The 19,101-nt window shown below is 35.1% G+C and overlaps 2 protein-coding genes across 2 annotated transcripts; both read right to left on the reverse strand.

Annotated features, from left to right (window-relative positions):
- Window positions 1-249: 249 nt before the first annotated feature.
- Window positions 250-11,112, reverse strand: Smp_191970 (hypothetical protein; the record flags this gene model as incomplete). The annotated part of the gene is made up of 3 exons (XM_018798290.1): window positions 250-404; window positions 5,245-5,409; window positions 11,019-11,112. 3 exons carry the CDS (start codon window positions 11,110-11,112, stop codon window positions 250-252), a joined length of 414 nt encoding a protein of 137 aa, XP_018653246.1.
- A 1,915-nt stretch (window positions 11,113-13,027) lies between these two features.
- Smp_154290 (venom allergen-like (VAL) 27 protein) lies at window positions 13,028-15,723 on the reverse strand (the record flags this gene model as incomplete). Its single annotated transcript, XM_018798291.1, has 5 exons — window positions 13,028-13,067; window positions 13,842-13,936; window positions 14,269-14,356; window positions 14,810-14,949; window positions 15,538-15,723. 5 exons carry the CDS (start codon window positions 15,721-15,723, stop codon window positions 13,028-13,030), a joined length of 549 nt encoding a protein of 182 aa, XP_018653247.1.
- Window positions 15,724-19,101: the final 3,378 nt, after the last annotated feature.

A 19,101-nucleotide genomic window follows, 5' to 3' on the forward strand; every position in this document is an offset into this window, starting at 1 on the left:
CAGCCATATCAAGGTATTCGAGGACCTCGACGATCACAAAAACAATGAAATTTTTTATTTGATTAGTAATTAAAGCCATTTATTTCATTCATTTTGTACAAGAAATAAACAAACACATTTAGCAGATCTAATAATAATAGTAGTAATAGTAATCTTTTCTTGGCTTTGATTAACTATGAGATGAAAACGTCCACATGAACATATCAATAGTATCATTCATAATCATTCAACATTATAATAATTGATCATTTAAAGACGATTCATTTGAATTGGCTGTATATAAAGTGTACATAATCCAAATGGTATACATGTAACACTTATCCATAATGATGAAAATATCCAAAATGCAAAAGAATGATTAATTTGAGTAAACATGTATACAACTGATGCACAGAGAAAGCCAACTAGAATGATGGTGAAGCAAAAAAAAGAAAAAGAAAAAAAGTAAGTAGAAATCATGAAAACCTCAGTGGTCTAGTGTTTTTTAGCGCTCGCGCGCGAGACTGATAGGTCCTGAGTTCGAATCTCACGAGGTGGGATCATGGATGCTCACTGCTGAGGAGTCTCATAATAAGACGAAACGGCCATCCAGTGCTTCCAGGTTTTCCATGGTGGTCTAGCTTCAATTGACTCATGATTTCAACTATGAAAATACTGAAATCTTCTTAAAACCCCCTTCTGATATGTTTAACTGAATTGAATAAAACTATGATGAAATAAAAACAATCATAGACTAATGATCATTGTTAGTATTGTAGTTATTACTACCGTAACTAATGGTTGGAGACATTGGATAATATGATTCAAAATCGGTCGTCCCGAATAGAATTATGAATGGTAACTTTGAGGACTGTTTATGGACCAATGTGATATATGTATTTCCTATTGTATAATTGTTAAGTAACTTAACTATTCATAATCATGTCCCTCTTATTATGACCTTTATTTTGACCTATAGACTGTTACTGTATGATTTACCATTCTTGAGTTATACCCAGTCTATTAATTACTGTTCCCCCTATTCACAACCATATTTGGTTGAATCTTGTACAAATGTTATTTTCTATTTTATGGTGTGATATGGTCTGTTTGATTGGCATATAAACCCAGTATGTTTGAGAATAATGATATATATTGCAGAGATTGTTATTAATGCTCTGGACTTAACTGGATGGGCTAAGCAGAAAGCGCGACCGACAAGTGTTCTAGACTGCTCGTGTGGGTTTCGTGTGTCACTGGTCCGATCAATAAATCGTTTCTCTTTAATTGACGGCATCGTCACATCATATACATAAACACGGCAGGTACTCACACGATAAAACAGTAACTTATATTCAGTACAATATGACTATTTTTTGTACCCTTTTTTAATTACCATAACACTTCAATACTTTATCCTAGGTAATCATATTTATTCTACTGACTATAAACACGATTGTACAGCCTAAATGTATGACCATGGGAAAAAAAATTTTTTATCACCGTGTGGAGTGTTTACGGAAATGATTGGATATTATTACTTGTGTCACATACTGATATTAGTTAAAGAGCTATTGAAAACCAGGAAGGCAACTGTATCGACTTACTGTAAGAAATTTCAGTACACATCCACAACCACACCAGAGATCGAACTGAGGACCTTCAGATCTTGTGTGGAACATTTAAGTTTTAGACTACTGCAACGATATCCTATGGTTTACTTGTTTAACTGTAATCAATTCGAAATACTTCATAACGATCATTCATCGGTGAGTAAACGCCTTACAGTCAACATGTTTGGACTCCATTGATCATGGTGTCTCACGATAACTCCGGAAATTACTTCACGAAATTATTCACTATGAAGCACATGATCATTATTGTCGTGTAGGAGGCTCGTCGAGATCGGTAAATTCTGTATTTAGCACCAATGTTCACTGCTTAGTAATCCCACGCAAAGACATAACTACTGTTTAAGGTTTCGTAGTTTTCAATAGCTGTTTGGTCATATTCAGCCACTAATAATACCCATAAAGGTTTCCTTGTTAAACCGTGTTCATTACTTTAGTATTAGAAAATTACAAGAAGCCAAAATTAAAATTTAATTAAATTCATCTTTCTCAGTATGGGGTTGTGGAAATTATTAGGTTTTTAATTGAGATTATGAATTGATCAATGTTAGACCACCATTGAAAACCTGAAAGCACTGAACGACCGTTTCGTCTTAGCATGAGATCCACTAGTGAGCATCCACTATCGCGCTCGCCGGACTCGGACCAAGGACATTCGGTCTCGCGCGCGAACGCTTAACCTTCGGACTACATGGGTACCTAGCCTGTCGTATTCCCTGATGATGTTCTCCTGACTTTCTGGTTGCCTGATCTGCCAAGGGCGATGGAGCAGTGCATGACGGTATTGTTCTGTGCTAGGTTCAAAGAGAATTGTATGCTATATGCATGCAAATCCTCCCAGTTCTTGTTCCTCCGGCTCAGCGGTCCAGAGGTTAAGCGTTCGTGCGCGAGACTGAATGTCCTTGATTCGAGTCCCGTAAACAAGATCGCGGATGCACACTGCTGACTCTCATCCTAGAACGAAACGGTCGTTCAATGCTTCCAGGTTTTCAATAATGGTCTAACATCACTCGATTCATCTTTGTGATAATTTTAATTATGATGAGTTCCCTTTAGTGTATATATTTGGAATGATATGATATGTATTATTTCATTTTGAATAACCTCATTAAATTCTCCATTCCTAATATATTACTCATAACAACTACTTAAAGTTACTATCATCAGCAAATAATAAAATCCGTAACAACAATACCAATATAAACCTTGAAATGCAAATTTATATCATTTGAAATACAATGAAATGCAAATGAGTATATCCATGCATTTGAAATGATTGCAATATGAGTATTCATTGTTGAAGACCTAACAGTCTCATTTGCACAAACAATGCAATACCATTAAGATGTTCATATATCCAATGTGATGAACCTGTATATTAGTGTTACCATTTAAACTTATTTACTTGTTTTGATCTCCTTTTTAGAAAATAAAATGTAAATGAGAACAAAACAAGAATCCTTTTTTTTCGTTTTATGAATAATAATAATAATAATAATGGTGGTTTATTTTATAGAAACAAATCGATTTGAATGTTCTATTCACTTAAATCAAACTATGTATGTTATGTTGAACCTTGGTAACAGTGAATCATTTCACTGAATAAGTGATCAATATCATGATATATAAGAACTTTCATCTAAATTAGAGCGAATAGTTTCCTTGCACTTGGGCGCCAAGCTGATGTAAGACAAGTCTCTTACAAACACTAATACATATTACCTAGTTTAGACACATTTTTAACATTGATTGTATGACTTATTCAGTATACAATGAATTGGAGAACCATGTGCTACCTATTTATATTCGATCATTTTGATGTTTGATTATAATTCCTTGAAAAGGCTTGGATCAGATTGCTTGGGGAAACGTTGGATTCACTTCAAATTCATTCGCTGAGATTTTACAAATATCTATTCTTCCTATTTAATGATCAATATCATGTTTACGTAATCTTTTTCAATGTTAATCAGATACTGTAGATCATATCATCAATTAACTAATTTGTAAAAAGGAATACTTTAGGATTAGCTATCACTGTTATACTGATATCAGATACAAAATCAATGGAAGCCGAAGTGGTTGTTCTTCTACTGGTTTTAAACTTATCACCCATAAGGAACTGATATCTCTTATATGGTTGAACAATAATATTGTGGTGTGTGCTACTGATATCAACAGATATAAGTAGTATATATCATCAATTGAAAGTGAAATGTCTGGAGCCGGAAGGACAGGCAAAAGATCAAAGAAAAGGGAACGAGAACAAATAATGATTTGTTGTGGAAACAAAAGAACAATGAAGTCCGAGACAGTTGGTTGACATTTTTCAAATGGAATACTTACTGTATGGTTCTCAGATTTTACTAAGTTGTTCTGTAATTTTGTATTGAAATACATTCGTTCGTCCCTACTTGTGTTCTTAATCACTACAGTATGTCCAGGTTTTATTTTGAGTATAAAATAATTCAAACAGTTAGTTGACATTCAATGGTTCATATTTCCATACTTTATTCTATTTGGAATGTTGCCCTATTCTCATGTGATGTATTTTGTGAAAAATAAGACATTTACGCTGATCCAATAGACTCTAAAGATCATTAATTTCCATTTGAACTTTCAGAAGTCCATCATGATCCCAGCTTCTGGTGAGCTATCTAATGTTTTCTTGGTTATCAGTGTTTTCCAGGTGATGCCAGTTAATGACAAAAGACCTATTATAAACTGCATAATTACTATAATAAAATAATGAAGCAATGGAACTTTTCAACGTTTCATTTCTACATATTTACTTACTTACTTACTTACTTACTTACGCCTGTTACCCCTCGTGGAAGAGCATAGGCCGCTCACCAGCATTCTCCATCCAACTCTATCCAGGTCAATCCTTTCCAGTTTCTTCCAGTTTTTATTCATTCTTTTCATATCTGCTTCTATTTCCCGACGTAATGTGTTCCTTAGTCTTCCTCTTTTCCGCTTCCCTTCAGGATTCCAAGTTAGGGCTTGCCTCGTGATGCAGTATGGTGATTTCCTCGATGTATGTCAGATCCACTTCCAACGTCTTTTCCTAATTTCCTCTTCAGCTGGAAGCTGGTTTGTCCTCTCCCATAAAACGCTGTTGCTGATCGTACCCGGCCAATGGATGTTGAGTATTTTGCGTAGACAACTGTTTATAAATACTTGTACCTTCTTGACAATGGTTGTAGTAGTTCTCCACGTTTCAGCTCTGTGCAGTAGAACTAACTGTCTTGACGTTCGTATTGAAGATTCTGACCTTGAAATTAGTTGAAAGTTGTTTTGAGTTCCATATGTTCTTCAGTTGTAGAAATGCTGCCCTTGCTTTGCCAATCCTAGAATTTACATCTGCATTCGATCCTCCTTGTTTATCAACGATGCTTCCCAGGTACGTGAATGTTTCCACCTCTTCCAGAGTTTCGCCATCAAGTGTGATTGGGTTGGTGTTCTCCGTGCTGCATTTGAGAATCTTGCTTTTTCCTTTGTGTATGTTGAGACCTATTGATGCAGAGGCTGCTACCACATTTGCTGTCTTAGTCTGTATTTGTCCATGTGTACATAATGGACATTATATAATAGTGAAAGAGTTAAAACTAAACAAAACATATATTAAACTTACTAGTTAGAATAAGTAATATCATTACAATGATAATCATTTTCTTTGTTCTACTTGGTCCAGAAACAATAGAGACAATAATTAAAATACTTGATGCACCAAGAAAAAGTATCGATATTAAACTTGATGATAAATGAATTTTAGCTTCTCTTGGTGGTTCATCGTTTCCTATAGATTGCAAAAAGAAATAAAATACAATTGAAAATTGAGTTTTCAATACAAATTATTAACTAAGCATAGATCATTTAACATTTTAAATTCACTCGGGATTGTTTGATTGAATCTTCCCAGTGGATTTTGAATTTCACCCCATTGCGCACAAGCAAGTGGCTATCAAGACTCAGTAGCTAAGTGGATAACACGATAGTGTTTGAAGCGAACGGTACTAGGTTCGATTGCCAGAATGAACATCAACTTTGAGATGCAGGTACATCCAGCTGACAAATCCCCGAATAGGACAAAAAGCCAGTCCTGGATTCCACTGCTAGCCACTATTCATCTTTGCTTATTTGACATTCTAGCTTGTAAAGCTTGGTTCTAATCGGCTGCTTATAACCTAAAATATTTGAAACTCAACGTTATTACACATAATGACATACTTATACATACGACGGCGATTAAAGATGAATATATGTATCATAATGTAACAAAGATTCCGATAGAGTTAATAAGGTCATAAAAATTTTGTTTCGTATAAATAAAGTTTGGGAGGGAAAGTTCCAGAACATTGAAATAGGGATTAAAAGTCATAGAGTTAACAAACATTCGATGATTATGTAATAAAGCAACTGAAAATAGATTAATGATAATAAAGAAAGATATAAATTGAAATCAGTTACCTGTGAATTGAAGCAAAATGACGATGATGTAATTTAAACTTCAGAAGGAGTTGAAATAATGAATGACGTAATAAATAAAAAAAGAAGGGGTTTAATGTTACCAGGGCAAAAAAAGATACATAGATCTGGTTTGAAGCGTTTGATTGCTATTATAGTTAACAAGAGCACTAGTGGGGATAAACGAACGTATTTAAGCACAAATTACAGACTATCTCACTAAATTCTAATAACCATAGAGTAAATAGTTAATTTGCAAAATGACATTCAGTTGTATCAATCTTGACTGTTCCTTCTGCAAATATCAATTCGCCTTCTCTGATTTCATTGTTCATCCATTTTCATATCGATTGCGCTTCATTCCTGTTCTTCCCTTATCGATCTTATACCAAAATACATTATATGTCTGACCATCATCATATACTACTTATGTGGAAATAAGTAGACCACACCACACTATCACTTCGGCAAATTTCAAAAGGTTGGATTTTGATCGATCAATCAATCTTCATTCTTGTACTCTTCAAAATAACTAGTTACATTCATGTTGAAATCATAATTTTGTACATGTTAATAATCATCAGTAAGTTGTATTGGATCTAATAACGATATTTTTTTATTTGAATGGATGGATTCTTCTAGGAAAAAAAGTTGATCACTTTTAAGAGTTGAATATATGACGCGGTAGTCAGTTACCTGTTTAAATTCAGTTTGATCAACCGCATCATATCTGCAGTCATCACAAAGCAAATATTGTTCGAATCCCAGTAGTTCAACATATAATCAATTAATTAACCAAGTGGAATTACGACAGAAGTATTATAATTGGGTGAATATTGCAAAGGTGGTATATTTTGAAATCATTTTATGAAGAATGATTAGTTATATTTTTATGGTATAAGTACTAGACATTTGGGTTATTTTATTCTCATATTCTCATATTTTTAATCTCTAATTTGGTGCATAAATGACTGTTACATGTTTTATCTTTCTTGTATTATGATCAATTAACTATCTATCTGTTGTTTAGTTCCCGTTCACGTAAGACGTAATTATGAACACATTGTAATCCCCGATTTGTGTTTTATATATAGTGCCTAAATTACCTTATATTACTGTATAAGTCTGAGACTCATGATAGTGCAGCACAGTTGAGAAGGTAACTATTTGTAAACTTTGTCTTCTGATTGAATGGTGGATTGAAAGTCACTCAAGGACTGACAGACGTTAGGGAGTTCGTTCACGAGACCGAAGTTCCTGGGTTCGAGTTTCGCGTGAGGGACCGTGAATGTAAACTGTTGAGGAGTCCTGTACTAGAATGAGACGGCCGTCCAGTACTTCTGGTTCCTCGATGGTGGTCTAGCTTAAATCGACTCATGAATTCAACTATTAAAAGTATATTAACAAACAGTTTGTTAACTGAATGATTTAATCGCTTACTTTCCTAGATTTTACTTAATCTAATTCTTAAATGTTTTTATACATACATCTACGTATGAATAATGTGGAATTAGAAATTTCCCTAATTTAGCAACATTTGACTTGGATACTTAAATTTTTTGAAAACTTTACCAAAGATTCATGATTTTAAAATAATTGTTTTTTATGTACTAATATTTAGGATCTGCATACAGTTTTCTTTTACGAGGAATGGATCACTGTTGATACACTGATTAAGTTTGAAGAAAGGAGGAACAAGAAGGCAGCAATCAATATCAGCCGAACAAGAGCAGAAAAAGCCAAAGCACAAGCCGAATACACAGAAATAAACAAGCAAGTGGAGAGGAGCATCAGAAGCGACAAACGTAAATATGAGGAAGATTAAGCAATGACAGCGGAAATCGCTGCAAGAGAGGGAAACATGAGACAATTGTATGATACAACAAAGAAGCTCGATGGAAATTATCGTAAACCAGAACGGTCAGTGAAATTCAAAGAAGGCAAAGTAATCACCAACATTGAAGAACAACGGAACAGGTGGGTAGAACACTTCAAAAAACTCTTGATTCGACCAGCCCCACTGAACCCACGGACCTCCCAATCAATGTTTGCCCAAGAACAATTGAAGAGATCAGCATGGTCATCAGACAAATCAAGAGCGGCGAAGAAGCAGGACCAGATAAAATTCCGGCAGAGGCACTGAAAGCAGATGTGACAGCAACTGCAAATATACTTCGCAGAAGTAAGTAATCTTTCCTCACTAAAAGTGACCATTAGAAGTTAATTTGACAACACTGACTAAATTCAACTGAATAATTGTTGAAAAACAACAACCATTGGATAGTTATTTTGTCGTTGCATTAGATTATTGGTTAGTGTGAACTCACACTTCATCCATAGGTCAGACTTAGAACATCCAAGCTTTATGGTGAACAAGTTTATTGTCAAACCATGACATATTTGACATCTAATGATTTACATATCAAACTTAAGTCAATCCTCATGAATGTTTTAGGTAATAAGAACAATTAGTTTAAAGTGAAAGAAGAAAAGGGTTTGAATCTTGATGTGAACAACAACAGTCGGATCCAGTTACATCCATCTGATTCATCCCGAATCGGATGAAATACATATCATGGATTTTAATGCTACTCACAAATCCATACATTCTATAATAACTTGACTATATTTTTCACGAGTATTTATAAGTAGTATAGATATGTGTTTCTGTTTTGAGTTGATAAACATCTTTTCATCATAAGAATAACTGGATCAATATGCATATACTGAATTGAATGTTTTAGTGATGAAAAATTAATGGATCTGTAACTCCCTGTTCTTCAATATGAAAAATTATCATTGGCAAAATCTTATACACCTTCTCTAGCGTGTTTTGTTGATAAGTCACCTTTAAGGGCAAATCAGATTTAGGTAATTAAATAGATTGAAGCTAAATTTATATCAGGCGTTGTAAAACTATGAAGCTTTATTCAATTATAAGTAAAGATGTCATTGAGTGTTTTAATTCAATGAGAAACTATACATACTATTCATAATCTCGTATGTCCTTATACTTAATTTAATGTGATTACATGAATTTAAGAATCTGAATAGTATGAGATCCTTATTATCTAGACCTTATTGGAGTAGATTGGGAGCGGATAAGAATTCTGTATTATCAATTGATCGACAAGTATGTACATTATTCAGTGTGAATGGAATTATCGTAGTAGGTATGATATTTATGATATTTAAACACATAAATATTGGTACAAGGAAGCACCGGATACATATGCAACGCACAAATCTCATTTGATTTGTGTGAGGGCTGTGATACTTTCCAGGTGGCCAGACTGAAGCAGGTGGTTTTCACATAGGGCCACACATGGAGCCTTTAACCCAAATGTCTAACCCACAAGGAGCATCGTGAGGAGATGCAGCCTCATGGTAGCCGGTGACCAACGATTGATTTATACGCCATTTGTTCCCTCAGGATACTGGAGCCGATGTGCACCATTGGTTTGGAATGAGGGTTTTCCAACTCCCGTAGATAAGCTTTCCATGTCCACCAACCCTGTGAGAGTGCCGGACATTCTCTTTTCGTCCTCTCAATTTCGTAAACAACGCCAGTGCCACGAGAAGGCAATGAGTAGGACTTCCCTGTCAGAGGCTGTATAAGCGTGGCCATGTGAAAGCATTTGGAGAGGGAGACCTGACTCTACCCACTCTCGGCCATACCAGGGCATTCGGGGGTAATAATATAAAATACATAACGAACGATTTAGATTTCAGATTTATCTTCCAGTAGTTATCATAAAGAGTATGTTTAGTAAACCCATTATACTCTGTTGACATGTTAATATTCACACCTTAAGGAAAACAAAATATTAGGTTTCTTGGTATGAGAAGCAGTATAACTAAATGTTTCATCGTGATGAATAAAAGTGAAAGCAAACCTAATCTACTGAGAGATTACAGTTGAGGACCTTTGAATCAATAACCTGATCATTCGTTAACAAATCTGTGAAAAATGGTTATTAATCTGATCTTCAAATCCCTTTATCCACATTGTGTTTTACACAATTGTTGTTGGATCTATCATTTTGTTTACGTAAAATCGAGTAAATTCACCGTACAAGATGATCTAATTACTATTTTTAGTACAAATATAGAATAAATTTCAAGCATAAACAGGAAAATTAAAAGTGTTCCAAATCAAAGTAGAACAGTTACACAGTACTCTATTCTATTCAATAATTATCCAATTGGATTCCATCCATAAAATAAAATATTTTTGAGTAATTTTGTTTAAACAGAAAGGATTGTTCAACCCTTCATTCATTGTCTGAAATAGATAACTGTTTCCACATGATATGGATTGGACTCCACTGGTCACTGCTTCCTACTAGAACTTATGAATTCAACTATTAAAACTACTACAATCTCCATAAACTCCCATTCTGATAATAATCATGTGCTCACTAGTGACTAGTTTCAAGTTGAATTTTCTAGAGTTGTAATGAAAAGTCGTGACCAGTAGAGTCCAATCCATGTCGCTTCAAATAATGAACGAAGGGCAAAACAAGATCATGAATCGATTGAAGTTAGACATTAACACCGTTGATTGCCGGATCAGTAGTCTATAGTTTAGGCGTTCACTTGCGAGATCACAGGTTTTGGGTTCGAGTTCCCCATGCAGGATTGTGCATGCGCAGTGCTAAAGAGTCTGATACTAGGACAAAACAACTGTCAAACAGTACTCCTAGGTTCTTGGTGGTGGTCTAACATAGATCAACTAATGTATTCAACTATTCAAATTACTACAGTCTCTACAAATCCTCATTCTGATAAGAAAAGATTATTATAAACAAACATTCAGATTAGCTAAAACAATAATAAGAATACTAAATCTATACTAAACATTTGTTTGTCACAACTCGATAATTAGTTACATAATTCATGTCAAAATGAAAGAGAAAAAAACGTTTTTACATAACTTACCTTTCCAATATGGTGATAAGATTAAACCAACACCTAATGTACATATTGCCATGATTACTGTAATTAAAAAACATAATAATCGAAAAATTGACATTTTTCCTTTTCTTCTAATTTATTTTTGTGTTTGTTTTTTGTCTTCTTTAAGGCCGGGGGGGGGAGGGGCTGATAAACACCAAACAAAATGAAGTTAATTAGATTTTCTGTAATTTTCCTTTATAGAATTTTTTTTCTTTTTTCTTAACATAAATTTATAGAATATTGAAAATTATTTGATCGAAATTTGAACTCAAATTTTGAAAAATATTTAAATAGAAGCCATGGCAACTATGATTTGTTTTGGTTTCTTCTTTTCTTTTTTTTTCTTTTCTCCTTTGTTGGCAACAATTTTTTATGGATATTTAGTTTCCACTGAATGTATATATATATACCTATATCTATTCAGTATGCAAAATTTATGCAAAATAGTTATGAATGATTGATGATTGTCTCTTGTTTTTTTGTTTTTCTACTATTGGTGATAAGCGAAATGAGTATATGAGTGCACATGACCTTGAAAGGGAATAATCGAAATGGTTTTTATGTAAAAAAAGGAAGTATATATGTACAGTAGTTTTGTATTGATTATTTTTGAAATAAATTGTGAAGTTGATTTTATAATTGATTGATCACTGGGTGATGATCAATGTCATGGTATTTCGAGTCCTTCTTAGTTTAAATCGAATTCTATCGACCATGTGATCGTGGATGCGCACTGTTGAGGAGTCCCACAACAGGATGAAATGGCCATATAGGGCTTCAAGCTTTTCCATGGTAGTCTAGCTTCAATGGACTCATGGTCTCAACTAATAATAATACACAATAGTTGTTCTCTACATTATTCGATTTTCGACTGTCAGTCATAATCACAATTCCTTACACTGATCATTTAACTTTAAAAAGTGTGTGAGCGTTCCAAAGTTATTTTAACGCTGCTCAAAGGTCGTCCATAAATTATATTCTGACCGTCAAATTTTTTTATACATTTGATATCACCTTGTCATGAAACTCGACATCCGACTTCATGTTTCCGCACTCCTACTTTCAATATACTTAGTAGTGTTGAGACATACCTCGCATTATTCCACTTAATTCTAGCTAGCAAATACTCCATGTATCTACAATAGATTGGTCACTGGGTAGTGTTCAATGTCATGTGTGTCAGTTCGTTATTGGTACAGATCGAATTCTATCGACCACGTTGCAATGTGACCACTAGTCTAGGTGACTCGACATTGTGTGCACTAAGTTGAGATGGGGTGGTAGTTGTAGGTAGTCGACAGGAGTTCTTGGACCTAGGTTTTGTGCTACTTAGCACTCGTCAGTAAAGTGTACCTACAATCTTGAGGGGACTGATGCTACCTAACGCACTCGATCCCATATCACCAAGTTTCACAATCACAGAGTTTACCACTGAGTTATCCGAGCCGTGACTGACGTCCTTTAGGGCTCAGATGTATTTTCAATTGATTGATCACTGGGTAGCACCTGAAACACACGACATTGATCACTTTTCCGTTCAAACAAATGAAAATTGGAAAGTGAAGTGAATTTATTTCATTTACATGTACTTTATAAATTCATCCATTTGTGGTGATACAGAAGGTAGCTTACACCAGAATTACAGTATACAGGAGTAAAGCTTATGCATGTGAAAGCAAGCTATGTCACTGACTAATTTTTCGACAGAAATGAATGTCGGTAGTAAGCAGACACACAACTTGCAATGAAATAATTACTGGCAATAAGACATTGGTCAACGGACACTCCGGTCACACAGTAACAAAACGCGGAAATCAAAAGACATCAAGAATTAGTCTGATATTCAAAGGATTGTTATTTTGAAAAGCTAACTTCAATTGAAAACAAACATTCGAATTGGGCGATTTCTACCAGTTTACAGGAGTGATACGATATATGAAATGCAAAAAAGACAATTGCAATAATGATTGATTTCGGTACACAACAATTCTTCATGTTGTTCTGTACAGTGGACGTCCAGCGTAATTACCTCTGAAATCAAGTAAGAGAGATGAGAGCTGAGTAAGTTAATTAAGACGATGAGACTAAGTTGATCAGTGATTTTCTCATATTGATTTATTATGATTATCATTAAAGTTGAAACATCCACACATATTCAAACTGGTTACAATCAAAATCAACAATTATTGTTGATGATATTCATGAAACTACTTGTAGATATCAGTAGGCAGATTATACGTAGAAATTTGAAAGGAGATATTCATCATCATGTCAAACACTGTGTAATATGAGTAATGGAAAATCCATTCTCATATTCATATGAATTCAATTGTTTGTAAAATATAGTGAAATTGGTATTCACAAGAGTTGAGTTCGTTGAACAATGAGTACTTTGTTGATGACCACTGATTCATCGTCGATTACGTTACCATTCAGTTACATGACAAACGTAACTACAACAGATGAAATATGATTTGAGAGACTGACCAACTACAGTCCTGATCATAATAGGGAAGATTCAAACAAACAATACCAACTGAATGATTTGCATTGGTTTACAAAAATAGGCAGTTGTTGTTACGGAAATAAAGATGCTAGGCAACAATTTCCAAGATAACAAATGTTTGTTTAGGTAGAAACGAGAGTTTTAGTAGACAAATAGATGTAGAATGAATGAGCAATATTGGCAAACAACATCCAAATCGAACTCCATTACAAACAACATCCGATCAGAACGCAATTATACAGGGAAGCTCAGGTCACAAATCAGTCAAGCAAATAGAAATGATCTTGATTATGACTTACCCAGGACCATAGTTACACACAATACTTAGTCCGTATGGGAAATTCGGACACTTCGTAACACCACATCCAACATCCGTAGTGTCTTCCCAAACAAGCTGCAATGAACAAAAGGACAGTCAGCTAGTGAGTAGTGTGTCGGAAGAGAACACAGTTACATAAATCGTTCACATAAATCAACAGTCAAAGATCACATCGATTCGTTGGACAGAGTGTAGATCATCTTTTTAACACAGACAAGAAGCGTGCTAACGAAAACTGCAACATTTCCAGTTTATGTAGATGTAAAAACGGATAGTTGGATACTACACGTATCTATGTCAGACTGATTCATGAAACGACCACAATATCACTACTAACCAGTGTCTATACGACTTTGTCTGAAGTAGTTACTTCAACAAGAATGCTTTGTTGTTGTGTTAATGCTTACCTGAGTATAATGACCACACTGACCCATACGACAGGTTCTCGTGTAGAAGTCATAATTCTTGTATTCGTCCAACCATGATTGAAATCCGCTTGATAGAAATGAAAAAACAATAGCAAACAATCGAAACATGAATCGGAACATTAGGAAAAATGAGCAGTCAGTTACAAGAGTATTATCACATGTTTAAATGCGAAGAAAAAGGATCTCACTACACAGGTGTGCACGTCGATGAATATCATGCGATTACCACACACTGATTGACTGTGATGATGCCCATCGACTGGGGATATTTGATTTGGTAAATCATGGTATATGAGATATTTGACTGTTCACCGTTTCCCTGTCACACACAGATGTGGGTACATTTTCGACAAGCATGTGAATATCTGGATACGAAATCCAGATTATCTCAACACACCAGCCACGTCATTGATGCATGTCGATTAGATCAATATAACACTTCTGTGAATGCAGACCACATGCTTGCAAGTTTGTGAGTTGAAGACATTCATATATTTAACACAATACATATGACACTTACGTCTTGATGTCTTTGGCACCGGCCCAATTCTGTCCAACATATTGGAATTTCGGTATTTTACGATCAGCATTTGTATCATGTCCAACTTGGCATCGATCAGACAGATTTTGTGCTTTCCTTTCCAATTCCACATTCCATTGCTGTAAACATTTGGTTAGTTAATGAGCAAATCAATCAGTTATTCAGTCAATTGATAATCTTATCATTGCTTTATTTACCTAACATCGATGAGGCGAATGAAGTAGTATGAAATGTGACTCGTTGTCATCAGTGCTGTCACGTTGACGTGACATAATTAGGAGATTTTTATTTTGTCAACTAGTCAGTCAGAAACTGCAACAAATTGTTTGTGTGTTATGAGTTCATGTGAACCATGTGAGCGAAGTTTCTTTGCCTATCACGCACCATTTTCACCAACATACATATCACTAACCACACTCACTCAAACACAAACAAATACACAGCTAAGAACACTGTCTACGACCACACAATGATTTCGATCAGTGAGTTATCTACTGTACAACACATTACACCAACAACTTCATTTCAGTTGCCAAAAGACTAATACCTGTAGTCAACCACAATCAACCACCTTCTCTCTCTCTCTAGATCTCTCATCTTTGATCTCTGTTCACAGTGAGACTAGTTGAAACATACACTGAAATCAATTTGTCTCAATCAAAACATAATTACTCAGAACACTCAGGGTAAACAATCATTCTACTCACCAGTGGTTTTATGGAGACTGCTCTCGGTTGTCCGAAAAGCTGACCATTTCGAACAGATTGTCTTGCTTTATTGTGAAGAGTTAACAACTCATTTCTCATCGTATCATCCAATTTCGCATGAACACAGCAACACACAAGTAAATACACCAACAACACGACTGATGAAAAATCGGAATAGGAAGACATTTCGATGAGACTAGAGTTTCACAGCTTATCTGACTTGTTTACTCACTTGTTTACTTTCACATATATATACACACCGTGAGATCTGGTCAATCAAAATAAGTCATAGTGACTAGACTAAACTAAACACTCATAAGTGTCAATTTGTCTTATGAATGTGGGATTATATTTGTGCAGAATATTAATCAGTCATGTAATCAGGTATGAATCAGTAGGCTAAAGGGAGGTGTCTACACAAGACGATGGTATTGAGAAAATCCTGATTGACGTTTACTTATAGGTTTTCTACAATAATGTGAAGATGATTATCAGTTTGTGGGATTATGATTCACGAGTGACTCATGCTTCGGGACAAAACACAACGTTGACCGATAGTTCCATGAAAATTTAATCAGATTTTGCTGTCTTATAATTAAGGTTGCGTAATGTGTGATCTGGGAAGTTATGTGAAGTGACGTGTTTGGTCGTTTATAGTCGGTTTGAGTTGATGACAGCTGACTGACTAGTCTAGTTCGATGCATTAATCGTGATACGATTTGGGCACTTCAAAAACCACCTTTCTCTCAGTGATGTTGAACGGATGTGGCTTGTTGAGGTCGATTGATGTCTTCGTGGATAAATTGAGAGTGAAATCGATCAACATGATTGCATGTGATTCGACTTCCATTTAATAATGTTCGTTTGACATGTTACAAATTCCCGATGAGATGTGGCATCGAAATTCAATGTTGATTTTGACTGAATATGTGGTAATTGTAGTATGTGTTACAGATATTTCTTTCTCACATATTGAGTGTCAAGCAATTGCAAAGTGAAGATATGAATCAACGATGCGGAAATGATTTTCTGTCTCAATTCATCACATTGTGTAATCGATAATTCAATAATATGCGATAAAATGAAATCGTTAATTTTGGAATGATCGACACCATCAAGTGAACATAAATTGGTAAACAGTAATAAAACGAGAATAAGTCTACCTGTGTTGATAAGTCGTGATTTCCAGACAACTTCGTCGTGCATATCTGTGGCAAAGTAGATATTTACGTGTTGTATGAAAGTATTTTAGAACAGAAAGAGGATTGAAGGGGTGAGAACCTTTGATTAAGTTTATTCACATTCTCATTATTCATACTTTCATTGTATAATTAGTAGATGACCCAAGTGTTGGACTTTTAAACTCATTTGACGGAAACTACTAACTGTTGTTGTTCGTTATGTCATCTAATAGTTATTGCTTAAGAGTTATATTTTGCTCATACACATCAATTTAACATATAACATGATCGTGTTTAAAGTTTGATTTGATGGTGGTGTGTTATGGGATCTGATAGTTCGTGTATATAAGCCAACACGTGTCTGAGATGGATTGTGTGCTGTTATGTACTGTCTGTCGGACTGGACTGAACTGACTGGCTGTGAAATATTATTGAGTGTATACCACTATGATATGCACTGAACTTTAACAAAATTTTGTCATCGTTAATAAATTCTTTACAATATATGATTGTGCACATTTTAGTAAAAAGATATCTCAACTTCGGAATACCATTTTAGTTATAAATTCATTGTCTAATAATGTTATTAAGATGATAGGAAATCGTATGAGACGAAATTAAAAGGGAAGTATATCATGATTTATTGAAGGTAATAATAAGTCAACCAGATCAGAATGCATATAATGTGACAGAGATTGATCAGTTGCACTTCTTAATATAAGCATCGTATCAACTCAAGTCTTTACGTATACATTCATACACGTGTTACAAATTAGTGGCTGTCTGAACTTGATAGCTTATTAAATAATACTTTACGAGTTAAAGTCATCGCTACTCCATTCTAGTTTTAATATGAACATCAACACTGGAGTTCAAATACCTCCAGTGAACTAGATCCAAATTGTTATATCTATTGAGTGCATTCTTGCCCAGTTGGTATATATGACGTTATGAGATCGCCAATTGGAGATTAGTGAATTTATCGATCAGAGCAGTGATACACAAAAGCCGTATGAGCAGTCTAGAGCACTTGTCAGTCGTGCTTTCTGCCTAGCCCAGTCAGTTAAATTCAGAAAACCAATAACAGCCTCTGCAATATGGATCATTATTCTCAAACATACTAGATTTATATATCAATCAAACAGACCGCATCGTACCATAAAATAGAAAGTAACATTTGTACAAGATTTAGCTAAATGTGGCTGTGAATATGGGGGACTGTAATTAATAGACTTGGTATAACTCAAGAATGGTAAATCGTACAGTAATAGTCTATGGGTCAAAATAAAGCTCATAATAAAAAGAATATGAATAGTTAAGTTACTTAACAATTATACAATAGGAAATATACATATCATACTGACTCAGTGGCCGAGTGGATAACGCGATGGCATTTGAAGCGAAAGGTACTGGGTTCGAGTCCCAGACTGAACATCAACTCTGAGATGCAGGTACATCCAGCCGACGAATCCCAAGTAGGACGAAACGCGCGTCCTGGATTCCACTGCTAACCACTGTCCATCTGCCCCCAAATGCACTGGTACGGCCGAGAGTGGGGAGAGTCCGCTCTCCATCTCTAATCGCTCTCATATGGACACGCGTATATAGCCTCTGACAGGGAAGTCCTACTCACCGCCTTCTCGTGGCATTACTGTTGTTTACGAAGTTGAGAGGACGAAAAGCGAATGTCCGGCGCTTTAACCGGGTTGATGGATACGGAAAAGTCACCTTGGGGGAGTTGGAAAACCCTGATTCCAAACCAATGTTGCACATCGGCTCCAGTATCGTGACGGAACGAATGGCGTATGAACCAATCGTTTGTCACCGGCTACCATGAGACTGCATCTCCTCACGATGCTCCACTGCCTTGTGGATCAGATCTTTAGATCAAAGGCTCCGGGTGTGGTCCCCTAAGGAAACCACTTGCTTCAGTTTGGGCACCTGGGCAGTATCACAGTCCTCACACAAATCAAATGAGATTTGTGCGGTGCATATGTATCTGGTGCCTATTTGTACCAATATTTATGTGTTCAAATAAATAAATAAATAAATAGTCCTCAAATTTACCATTCATAGTTCTCTTCGGGATATAACACAAATAGAAAAGCAAAACGTATGTCATGCTTTTCATTGCTAATAACGATCCAGATTTATTAAAACATATTTCCTCAGAAATTCAGTAGTTTTATAATCAGTAGTATATAATCATTTACACTTAATGTATTATATTAATTATTCATTTAAGCTAATTAACTATCTAAATCATCATAATCAATGAAGTACTTCAAGTGCAAATTAAGAATAATGATTCAATATTTATCACTAAATAAACTTTGGCTTAGTTGAGAATAAACAGCAACAACAACAACAAAGACGTATTTTA

This window comes from Schistosoma mansoni, chromosome 6 (genome assembly GCF_000237925.1).
Source record: "Schistosoma mansoni strain Puerto Rico chromosome 6, complete genome".
Classification (NCBI taxonomy): domain Eukaryota; kingdom Metazoa; phylum Platyhelminthes; class Trematoda; order Strigeidida; family Schistosomatidae; genus Schistosoma; species Schistosoma mansoni.